The sequence below is a fragment of the Caretta caretta genome, chromosome 1, assembly GCF_965140235.1.
Source record: "Caretta caretta isolate rCarCar2 chromosome 1, rCarCar1.hap1, whole genome shotgun sequence".
Lineage (NCBI taxonomy): Eukaryota > Metazoa > Chordata > Testudines > Cheloniidae > Caretta > Caretta caretta.
The window spans coordinates 40537358-40550003 of record NC_134206.1 but is presented as its reverse complement, the minus strand read 5'-3'; the positions used below and the strand labels follow the sequence as shown (position 1 = coordinate 40550003).

General features: G+C 42.6%; 1 protein-coding gene across 10 annotated transcripts in view; it reads right to left on the bottom strand.

The window, feature by feature from the left end:
* The window catches only part of ZMYM2 (zinc finger MYM-type containing 2), a 185814-nt gene that overhangs the window by 72863 nt on the left and 100305 nt on the right, over positions 1-12646 (bottom strand). For 9 of the 10 annotated variants that reach the window (XM_075127291.1, XM_048845169.2, XM_075127316.1 and 6 more), the window contains 2 exons: positions 12496-12611; positions 3810-3926 (listed from right to left, as the gene is read on the bottom strand). In XM_075127291.1, the coding sequence (XP_074983392.1) occupies positions 3810-3926; positions 12496-12611 (233 nt within the window). The remainder of the gene's footprint in view (positions 1-3809; positions 3927-12495; positions 12612-12646) is intronic. The other variant, XM_075127313.1, reaches the window with a different exon arrangement.

Sequence of the window (12646 nt, the reverse complement as noted above, 5' to 3'; positions counted from 1 at the left end):
TGGACCCAGACTTGTAGGCACCACAAGTGGAGCCTGACAAAAAATGTCATATGTGCATGAGGCCATTGTACAACTAAGATTTCTAAACTACAGAATAACTATTTATAGCAAATATATACAGTAACTCTTCTAAAGATTACAAGAGCGAAGGGGAACAGGGTTCTGACTCAGGCCATGTGGCGATAAGCGGGAACTGGAGTGGTGTTGACCTGCACCACCCCTTATACCATCAGGTGAAAGCATAAGGGAAGATGCTGTGCATGTGTGGGTCAATAGACACTGCTTGGAAAAACTTCCAGACTCAGGTGCATGGCGCATATATGTACCCATGTTTGGGATACATAGAGGGACTAGCACTTGAAGAAAACACATTATTGAGAAATTTGACCAAAGTCACTTGGGCCCTCATCAAATGAGCCACCAGTCTCCAAGGAGATGTGGTCTGAGCAACGCCATTTGTTGTCATAATGCAGAAAGTAATTTAACTATGTGGAAACCTTTTGACCCTTCATCAGATCTGCAGAAGAGACAAAAAGTTGAGGTGATGCCTTAAATGATCTAATACCAATGTTCATCTCATATCCAAGGAATGAGGATGCTGTTCATTCACATCTGAGTGAGGCTTGGTGCAACTGTGACACCACTTTTGGATACAGAGGTTCTACTATTAAGGCTTGCAGTTCACTAACTCTCCTCATAGAAATTATAGCTTTTTATTTTTATTGCTGTCTTTTGGCAAAGGGGAGACAGAGCAAGTTGCTAGTGGCTCAAAATGGAGGACCCATGAGGGAAGCCAGTATAGTACTGAAGTCCCACAAGGCAATCATTGAGGAGGAGGAGGACAACACCTTTTAGAAAGATAGCTATCACGGACTTGGAAAATCCCAACTTCCCTTGCATCAGAGGATAAAGTGCTGAGTTCAAGCTCAGAGACAGATCTGAGGACCTAAGTTGTAACAGGTAATCCAAAACTTCTTGAATATGTGGTAGCATCAGTTGAATTCCCCAAGCCAATGACCAAATTAGGTAAACCTGGGAGAAGGATCTCTCCTACAAAGTAGGACTTGCTGCACTGCTTGAGAACACTGTTCTTCCTCCTCATCTAACCATGCAGTACCCACGCGATTAGGTGCAGACTGCTTGGTGCTTGATACCATATCTGACCATGGTGTTGTGTCAGTGGGTAAGGAATGAGGGGGAGAGATCTGGGAGGTTGAACCGACAGATTGTGAAGGTTAGAAAATCAGCACTGTCTCAGCCAAACTAGTGCAATGAGTATAACTCTCACATGATCCAACTTCAGTTTGAGAATAACATGAGGGACAAGTGGGATCTGGGGGAGTGCATACATCAGGGCCAATACACAATTCAAATGGAAGGCATTGGTTAATGAGCCAGACTGAGAACACCCCCCCGCCCCGGAGTGCAAAATTGACTGCATTTCTTGGTGTCTTTCATCGCAAACAGGGCAACTGTCTGAATGCCCTATTCTTTGAAACTGGATCTCAGCACATGGCCCTTCACAGACCACTGGTGACTTTGGGAGAAATTCCTGCAGAAATGATTGACCAACCGATTCGGTGAACCTGGTAAGTGTGCAACTGTGGGAATGATGTCTTCCTCGATGCAAAAATGTCAAAACATCATGGCTTCCTGACAGAGCTGGTTGGAATCGACTCCTCCCTGTCTGTTCACATAGTACATTGTAGTGGTATTGTCATTAAGTATGTGAATCGCTGCACACCCTTGATCTAGTCCCAAAAGGCCAGGCACACATTGTCAATCACTCAAAGTTCCAGGACACTGATATGAAGGGAAGCTTCCTGTTCAGTTAATACACCCCTGTACTTTCAGTGTCCCTAAATGCATCCTCCAACCTATTGTGGAGGCATCAGTAACTATAGTCCTGGTCACTGGAGGACAGGCGAAGGGAACACCTTTACATACATTGCTCTGATCTCACCACCACTGTAAAGACTTCAGAATCACCACTGGCACTCGGACATGCCTGTCTAAATTTGGGCAACAGACCAAATTCAGCTATGATTGAAGAAGACAAAAGTCACAACACCACACACTGGATTACGTAAGTGCCTGCAGCCACATGACCTGAAGTTGAAAGGTGAGATTGCAGGTACAGACACAGGCAATGAATTGTTCAGTATCATTCATGCAGGAGAAAAGCCCTCCAACTCGTAGAGCCTATTGGGCCCCGCTTAACTTGATTTTTTTGTTGACATTAATTTTGACTTTCCTTTGTTCAAAATCAGCCCCAGCCAGACTAAGAGATCCAACATTAACTCAATGAGACAGAGGACTTGGTCTTTGGACTTGTCCCTCACTAGCCAATCATCCAGGTCCTGGAAGACGTGAATTCCCATCCTCCTGACAGGCCAAAGGGGATTACTGTGTTACTGATAATTTTGGCCTACCACTATGAATCTCAGAAACTTTCTATGGCTTAGGAAAATCTTCACATGGAAGTAGGCATCCAGAAGATTGAGGGCAGCAAACCAGACATTCTGCTCTAACGTTGGGAGAACTGTAGCTAAGATTACTATACGGAATCTTATATTTTTGATGTACTTCTTGAGACCTCGGAGGTCCGGAATATGTCTCATCCCTTCATGGGGTTTGGGGATCAGGAAATAATGGGAGTAGAATCCCTTTCCCCGATATTGAATGGGAACTTCCTCTACTGCTCCCAAAGTGTAGAGTCTCGATTTGCAGTAGAAGCACTGACTGATGAGAGGGTTCCCTGAAAAGGGACAAAGTTGGGGTGTGTGACAGGGCGGACAGACAGGAATTGGATGGCATAATCTAATCCTACCATGCTTAGAATCCATACATCTGTGGTTACTGTTTCCTGAACACTGTAGAAAAGGGACAAATCTGTCCCTAAATGGCAGGAAAGTGGAATGGAAGTTGACGACTGGTATGTTGACCTCCACAGGAAAGCCAATTTGACTGCTTGCCTAAAACTGATAGACTGCTTGCAAAAGGAACACTTCTCCTTAATATGCCCTTCTCCGAGGCACAATACGCACTAATAATGGGGACTGCTACTGCAGATAACTACTTCATAGGAGGAACAGTGCTGGAAACCTTGTGAAGGCATTGCTCCAGGCAAAAATCAACTATTTAACAATCTAACTCTAGGGGTCTACTACTAACTGTAATTACATATTAAAGAAACCACAGAGAAAACTCTCAGACAACAATATATGAGGTAAATACCTCATGAAATGCTTAAACTCAAGCCGTGGGTGATGACAAGGAACTGAGGAGGGTTAGGGCAGCACCACCTTCAAAAAGCCCTAGGAGCTACAAGAGGCCAAAAGCAGCATGCACCACACAATTGATATTACTAAGCAAAGTTCTCCAGCACTGGTACACACACACACCTGAGTGGAATACATATCTGCAACTACTCAAAGAAGAAGCAGGCTTCAACCTCTACAGCTGAGGTAAGAAAAGAGAATTACCTTTTACTTTAAATTCTAGATCCTTTTTGCTATATATAATATGGTACTTTGTGTGCATGCACATGTGCATGCACACACTCTCGCAAAACCTTTTGATTCTATCAGTAAAACACAAATTTAATTATAGGTTTAACATTATTAATATCCAATTTTTGCTAATTAAAACATTAAAAAGAAAAGTTATGCAAACTTTAAGGACTACCCCACTATTAAGAGGTACACATTTAAACATATATAGGTTACTTATGAAGGGGTTTTTAAACCTATTTGGCAAGTACACGTAACCACTCCCTACTTCTGCTTCAGTATTATCAAGGAACTTACCTCCCACTCCAGTACTTCTGGCTTTGAACAAAAAGAACCTTTGCAATAATTGCATTTCAGTTGAATGTCACTTGGAGACACAAACTGACCATTGGTTGAAGACTGCACACTAAGAGTCTGAAAAATATAAAAACATATACACATCACTGTAGAAACTATGTTCTACAAATTTAGATTTTTCTTAATTAAAATACGTTTCATTAAAGTTACACTGTTAATGATAATATAGGTTTTTATGTTATTGAATTTAGGAGCTTTCCTTGTAGAAGGCACAACAGATAACCCTTTCCACTTCTGATTGATTCTCTCCACCTCTCTCAATTGCTTACAGGTGTTTTCCCTCATCTTCACAATCTCTTACTCTTGCTCGTTATAATCCATTTGTTTCACCTATGATGATCTTCAGTCTTGTTTCTCCTACATTCTCATCTACTGTACTCAATGTTAAGGACCTCTTTAGGCTTCTCCTTGTGTGTATGCATAAAACTGAAGAGCACCCCCGTGCCTCATCACTGATCAGCTGACAATCAGTCATGTAGCTTGAAATAAACATAGTTTGATAGTTCTAGATGGGAATCATCATTTATATCAGAGGTTTTGTATGAAAGGAACTAGACAAAGCAATATTTATAAAGAACCCCCCCCCCAAAAAAAACCAAGGCAGATTAACACTACCCTGCCCTCAGGCAAAAGTCTGAGAATGGAGAAGCCATATATCGTGTCTTAAATGGTCAAACTTAAATGGTCTCCATTCTAGCAGATCAGATGAGGAAACAAATGCCAGAGTAGAGGGCCATCTACTGAGAATACCCTGCACCCAGTTTCCAGAAAAATCTGGAAATACGTGCTGTGTCCCAACGGGCTCAACTGCCATGGCAAGAAGAGGCACTCGCTCAGGTAACCAGATCTCACGCCATTTAGGGCTTTTAGATTCAAGGAGACATCGTGTATTGCATTTGGAAGTGTACAGAAAGCCAACATCACAGCTGAAGAACGGATGTAAAATATTCCCTGCAGTAAATACCACTTTGATGAAAAACTCCGTTCTATACCAGAAGCTTTCCATCGGTCTTATAGACCCATTATGGACATCAGTCTTTGCACATCACTAAATCAACCACCAACTAGATTGGCATATTCTCTGTGCTGTGATCATGCCAGAGTCTCAATCAAAGGTGATCACAGAAATCTGAAGAAATTTGAGATACCACTAGCTTCCCCACACCCACCTTCTTAATAGCCTTTCCCAATAGGGAAAGATTATAAACAGGACAAAAACAAGTTTGAAACTTTTTTTATTTTAGTTTTAAGTAGGGAACTAATCAAAGTTTGGGATAAGCTTTAACCTCAAACAATAATGGACTCATTACCACTGCTCAAGCTGATTTCAAAAGTCATGCTGGTCCAGGGTTTAACACACATTTCTCAGGACAGCTCTCCTTGAAACTTGGAGTTCACAGATGTGCTTCACTGGCATAAAAATGGCACATCAAGTAACATACCAACATACACTGGTCTGGTGCAAGACCCAACTTTACACAAGTGTATCATCAGGAGTTTGCATGAGTTTTCATACTGGTGCACTAATGTAGGTGAGGCCTCAGAGTAAAACTGGCCTAACCTCAAAAAGAAAAGATCTCTTTTGTTTCTTCAGACAACATGATTATAACTTGAACCCAGTGCAACGTCCACAAACAGTACTCCATACAAGCATTTCAGGGCCTCTGAATCTTCACACCTGTCACATTATGTCCTGCACAGATCTCTGCAGTATTATGTAATAGGTTTATTTAAACTTGATCACATTTTGGCTTGTTCTGTTGCCTGTTTTAAATGGTTCTATTCTGTATTGGGAGCTGTGCAAGTGCTATGAAGAGTAGGATATACAACTTGCTACATCCTCATACTTGCAGATGTCAGGACAAAGTCATCAGCTCCCTCAGCAAGTTACTGGACTGGTGACTACAATTTATTCTGATAAACAATCATGCCTTTGTGTGTTGGTGTTCAAGGAGTAAAATAGTATGATTTTGTTTAAGTTGAAGTTTTCTTGTTCTGCTGATTTTTTCCTTTGTCTTATTACAGAAAATCCTCTCTTGCATGTTTCTCTCCAGAATCAAGGAAGGAGTAGTCTGAGTGTAGAGAGAAGATCTCTCTCTGGGTCCTTCAACTACCGATTCTGTTCCTCTCCCCACTATCCACTCCTCCACTAAGTGCAGGGGAGGCCCTAGGGAGTTGCACTGGGTCGGAAATGAGCAGGTACTAAAGCAACATGCAGAGGGAGGTGGTTCCTTTTTATCAGAGCTTTGGAATATGGGAGATGTTGCTGAAACAGTTGTGAAAACCCCTAGGCAATAAAGTACATTAGAAATGGTATGTCCCCATAACCGCTGATTTTGTTTTAAACAAAAATGACAATCGCTAAAAAGGGAGGGCAAAGGAATTTTTTTTTAAGTGTTAAAGGTGATCGAAAAAACTGGTTATGTGGCTTTTTTGCTTCTTTTGATATATAAAAGTCCTGAAAGGATTTTATTTAATGTTCCCCTGCTCTTCTTCATATATTAGAAATTCAAGTCCTGACTAGGCTGGAAGACTAATGACTGGACAAGTAGCAAAATGGTTACATGACAAAAGTGAAAATTAAAGAGCTGAGAACAGAGATTTTTAGTCAGAAAATTCAAAATTTGTTTTAATTAATATTTAAAGTTTAATGACTAATATTTTAGATAATAATGGAAATGGTTGTTTATGAGATTTAACATACACACATCTTCAATTAAAATACAGCTCACAACAAGCACCACAGAGGTCTACCAGAGATTGCCAGGGAAGACCAGAATTTACATTTCTAATATTTCTAAAATAAAGAACAAGCAAAGAAGAATTTTTTAAAATATCAAAATAATCCTTCTGGCCATTTATAATACCTTATTTGAGCTCATCTATAAGACCTCTACCCCACTCACAATTTTCTTCTTCTTTAAGGTTAACTTCTGCCATGTGTTTACAATTGATCGAGTTTACAATTGATTGATTATTGTTTTTTCCCCTAACTCTGTCTATCCTTACATTGCAAGCTGCTCAAAGAGAACCTCCTTCTTGAATGTCTGGAAAGCGTCTAGCACATAGTGTATACTACACTTAGAATAAATAAAGCAGCAAAAAAAGGGCACAAGCCCATTTAAAAAAAATTTCCAGGCACCTTTATGTTATTTTTTATTAATATTTTTATTAAAGTTGTATTTTAAATTACACATTTGTTCCCTTCTTTGTTGAGCTGTCATCTGAGCCAACAATGGTCATGTTTCGTTGCAGCTGCTCGAGGGCTTTCCCTGAATACAGAGGACATAGGAAGTGCCAGGCACAGATGAGACCATCAGAGACCACAATCAGGCTTGCATCCAAGCAACTTAAACAGGTGACACAGCCAGTGCTCTGAGCTGTCAGACTGTCACTAAAGAGTGGAACAGGAACAGTCTTGGATTGCACTGGGAGAACTGAAGCACTAATACAATTGCTAAGCCCAGCACTTACATTCTACACTGGCACTGCAACTGGTGGAAGGTGACAAAGTGCTGAATAACATGGAAGTTAGAGTTGCTCTGAGCAAGGGCAGTTCAAACTGCAGTAGCAATTTTGCATATGGATGCATGTGTTACTGGGCTTCTAGGAGGTCCAAACAATAGATAGCACACCAAGTATTTCTGGTTTTGACAAAGCTAAAATGAACCACCCAGAAAGAATCAAATTGTTCCAATCAGTGAAATAATGTAAACGGAAAAAAAATCAGAGTACATAAAATGTGTCTGTTCCTTAGAAGAGCTAATTTATCAGTCACCCATCCACCCAGGATTGTTCCACAAACAAACCTCAACAACATTACAGCCAGTAGCGTAGCTGGGGAGGGGGGGAGGTGCTGGGTGGGGCAACGGCCGCTCCCCCACTAAGCAGAAGTGGCTCCTTTTTAAGTCCTTGGCGCCTTTTAAAATTTTTACTCACCCGGCGGCGCTCCGGGTCTTCGGCAGCGGTTCAGGGGGAGCAGACATAAAAAAAGGCACCACTCCCTGGTACTCACTCACTCGGGTCTTTGGCAGCATTGCGGTGGCGGGGGGGGTCCTTCAGTCCCAAACACCGGATCGAGTGAAGGACCCGACGACGAAGTGCTGCTGAAGACCTGGAGCGCTGCCAGGTGAATACAAAGGGGTGGCGCCTTTTTCTATCTCCACTCCGCCTGTTTTTTCCACCTGGCTACACCACTGGTTACAGCACTGGGAAAGAAAAAAACCTATGTCCATTACATCTTCAGTACAGGACCGTCAAATATTTTCTCCACTACTATCAGACTCATACCACGGATTTCCACCACCAGCATGCCACCCTCCCATCACACGCATTCCATGGCAGAGGATGAGAGAGAAGAGAGAGAACAGCATACTACCTGGCCACCAACAAAATGGGCAACAAGCTGCAGGATATTCTACTTAAAGAAGTCTGAAACCCACTAGATCCAGCACTCTCTAGGCACACTAGAAAACAGATGTCGAGACATGACGAAAGAGAAGACTATTTAAGAAAGGCACTTTGCTCCCATTCAGGACTGAGGCTACTGGCAAGATGACCTTGCAAGCTCATACTGCAGCACCACATCTTCATAGAGAAGGAATTTCCAGCCTCAGTTTCCTCAAATCTCAAGTTCAGACATAAAAAAAATCTTCAGTTGTCTCAGTGGACTTAATGGCAGCACAATGGAGACATTAATATAATTAGCATGTTTAGGATATATGGAAAGGCCTCAGACATTCTTGCATAGTGTTTCACCAGCAACCACCTACGGAACAGCCGCCTTAGGTAAACATGCCTGGTCTTCTCTCAGTCACAAGGACGAATGCTTACACTCAACTGCTCAAGGAAAGGAGAACAGTATTTATATATTAGCATAAATGCCATAGCATACACCTCAAGTGAACTGTTCAAATGCTTTTAATGTGTTACCAAGTAATTTTTATTTGGAAATGAAAGAATTATTCAAGAGAAGATACATTATCAGAGTGGGAAACATAGCAACCTACCTTAAGAGTAGAATGAAAGAATAAGATTGTGGATCAAAGGGATTTGATCAAAGTATCACCTTGCATTTTCTCTCTTAACGGTGCAGAACCACCCATGACCAGCAGAAATTAAAATCACTTGTGGAACCCTATATTCACTCCTTTCTGCAAAACTTTCAGCCCTTTACGATTAAAAGCAAACCATACAGAGTGGCTAGATGACAAATTGTTGGGTAACAGTTAATACTAATTCATGTCAAACTCATTTTAACTGAGTAAATCCCAGTTTGAGAGGATTCACTTAAAAAGGACTATTAAAGAAAAAACCAGGTACACTACTAGGCACATTATTACCTATTACTGTTGAGATGGGCAAAAGGTGAAGCTAAATTTACATTAGCCAACAGAAAATTCAGAGTATTGTATTAAGTCAATTATTTAATCCATCACATGATTTGTAGTACTGCTGCTCACATGGTTAATTAAACACGTAAATCCATCACCCATTGCTTGAAGCATTGCACATGCATTGGTGGTTGAGTGTCCCACACTTTTGTGAGGGAATCTCATATTTTGTGAATAAAATCAAGCAGATTCAGAATTAATTGCCTTTTTCCATAGATGAAAGGAAACATCTTGACTGAAGAGGGCAAAAAAAACTGGTTTCCTCTTCTTGAGTTCAGTGCCATGTAGTTCACTCTGGTATTAGAGATGCCAGGAATACTTCATGCCACAACCTGTGTTTCAGATCTCTGTCCTTCCTCTCTGAATATACCCCGAAGAGTGGAACATGGGTGAACTGTTGATAGATATTATCAACTCTTCCTTCAGAGGAGTTGGCTTCTATTAAGTACAGTAACTCCCCACTTAACATCCTCTCACTTAACGTTGTTTCAATCTTACGTCCCTGCTCAATTACAGAACATGCTCCATTTAAAGTTGTGTAATGCTTTGCTGTAACGTCATTTGGCTGCCTGCTTCATCCACAGCTGGCAACCTCCCTATCAGCTCCCGTACACCCCGCCTCCCACTCCAATGCCTCCCGCCCACCGGCAGACCCCGCATATCAGCGCCTTACCCCTCCACAACCCACCTACTGCCCGCGGCAATCAGCTGGCTTGTGGCATTCGGGGGGCAGGGGCAAGAGCGAGGACTTGGTGCGCAGACTCCCCCTCCCTCCACGCCTCCTGAATGCCGCAAACCAGCTGATTGCCGCAAGCAAGAGGGGGAAGGCTGCGCTTCGAGTCCTCACTCCTCTCCCCTCCCTCCTTGCCCCTGAACACCGCAAGCCAGCTGATTGCCACAGGCAGGAGGGAGGGGGGAGAAGCGAGGACACAGTGTGCCTTCCCCTCCCTCCCCTGCCTCCTGCCTGCAGCAATCAGCTGGCTTGCAGTGTTCGAGAGGGAGGGGGAGCCTGCGAGCGGTGTCCTCACTCCTCCCCCCTGAATGCCGCAAGCCAGCTGATTGCCGCGGGCAAGAGGCAGGAGCGAGGACGGGGCGTAAGGAGTAAAGGGGGAGAGGGGGAAGAAGAAGCGGGTGAAGGGTGGGGGTTTGGGGGAAAAGGGGTGGAGTGGGTGGGCCGAGGCTTAAGCCCCCCGCCCCTGGTGCTTGCAGAGTAGGGGAAGCTGCAGCTGCTGCTGCACAACATGCTTCTCCTAGCCTACAGCACCTTCAGCCTCCTTGCCTGCCTCATTTGTCGCCAGTGCCAGTGGGCGGTGCCTGTCCGGGGTAAGGCGGGGACACCTCCCAACTATAGTACTGTACTATATGGCAAAAAAAATTTCCCTGGGACCTAACCCCCGCATTTACATTCATTCTTATGGGGAAACTGGATTAGCTTAACATCATTTCACTTAAAGTCGCATTTTTCAGAAACATAACTACAACGTTAAGTGAGGAGTTACTGTAAGTCATCACCTGAAGTGGACGATTTAGCCAACTACCACTAAGTATCTGACCTTCCATCTCTGGTTAAAAGTATTTAAAAGATTGCACCAAGACAATTTGTGGATGCCTCATATCATTTTAGTCCATGTTAACCTGGGCTGGGCACAGACCTAGTATAGCACAGACACTGTAAAGGTAGCACTGGCTGATCTCCTATGGAAGAGGAACAACCAGTAGCCATGCCAACATTTGTAGATCTGTCAGCTGCTTTCAGTATCATGGATGAAACACTGTCTGGTCTGCAAGGCCAAGCAGGAGCAGACAGGATTGTCCTTTAGTAGCTTTCTCTCTCAAGAGATACCAAACTGCTTTTCAGCCTCAAGAACTCTCACATGTAGAATTCTACAGGATTCATCATAATGAACAAAGGGGGTAGGTGGGAATGACAAATATACACATGACTGCTGGGAAGGTTAGCAAGAGGCATGGGTTATAGTTTTTCAATATGCTGACAACACTAGGGTGACCAGATGTCCTGATGTTATAGGGATAGTCCCAATTTTGGAGGCTTTTTCTTATATAGGCACCTATTACCCCCCACCCCCCGTCCTGATTTTTCACACTTGCCCTCTGGTCACCCTACACAACACCCAGCTCTATTTTGTTATTTCATCCAATCTAGACTGTGCTGTTAGATGCCTTACCAGATGTTTGATAAAGACTGGGGCACAGATGAAGGCTATCTGGCTGAAGATCAATCTGGAGAAGATTGATGTGATGCTGGTAGATATGTGAGAAGCAACCAGAAAATGCAGGGGGGGGGGGGATTACGTCTGCTCCCATAAATGTGCAAATTTTAACAACATATGGGAAGCCATTTGGGGGTATTGCTGGATCCCCAGTCACTGCTGGACAATCATATAGCAACAATATTAAGAAGACTTTATTCCATTTTTGTTTAATCTGGAGATTGCAACAATTTCTTTCAGATGCAGACTAGGCTATTGTCATTCATACCTTTCTCACCTAAAGATTTAACTACTGCAGTGCAGTCTATATGGAGGCTACACCTTAAATCAAACCAGAAACTGAAGCTTGTGAGGAACGTGACAGTCCATTTGGTAAGTAGCGTATCCCACCAGAAAAACAGGGTATCAGTGCTCTGGGATGTGCATTGGCAACCTATTTGTTCTCTGGGTACAGTTTAAGTGGCTCATTTTCATCTGCAAGTCCTCAATGGCACAGAATGTAACAGTTTCAGAGAAAGCCTCTGTCCCCAAGACATATTGCCGTAGTTGCAGTCAGTGGAGCCCCATATGGTAGGTATTCAAACATGAAGGACCCTCAACTTTGGAATTCACTTCCTGGCCCACTTTGTCTGAAAGATCCAGAATTTGTTATCCTTCAGTGCACGCTGCAGGGCTCATCTTTGTACACATGCTTTTTTGGGGGGGAAGGATGTGGTGAGGACTGATATTGGTGGGTGTGCCCACGTATTGCTGGGATATATTTTGTATTGGTTATTTTCAGATTTTTAGGTTCTGAGTTTTATTCTTTATGAAACTGTACTTTTCATTATGTCAAAGTTGCCTGTGGCCCGAGATAGGCTTTTTTTTTTTTAGTTTTAGTGCAAAAATCAAAATAAGCTATGTAAAAGCCAGATATTTTAATATGCACATATTTAACACACGCATCAACAAATATATACATATATATTTTCAGGGAGGAAGAGATTTAACACAACAGCTAACCTGAAATTTAGCTACACAACTGGAACTGCAAAAGTTGTACAGTTTTCCATCAGGCATTGTGGCTTGATATTGAGGTAAAGTGTTTCGTTTACAAAAGTGGCAAATAATTCCCATACCTAAAAGAAAAACGTAGTTTACAAAGAAAATAAAT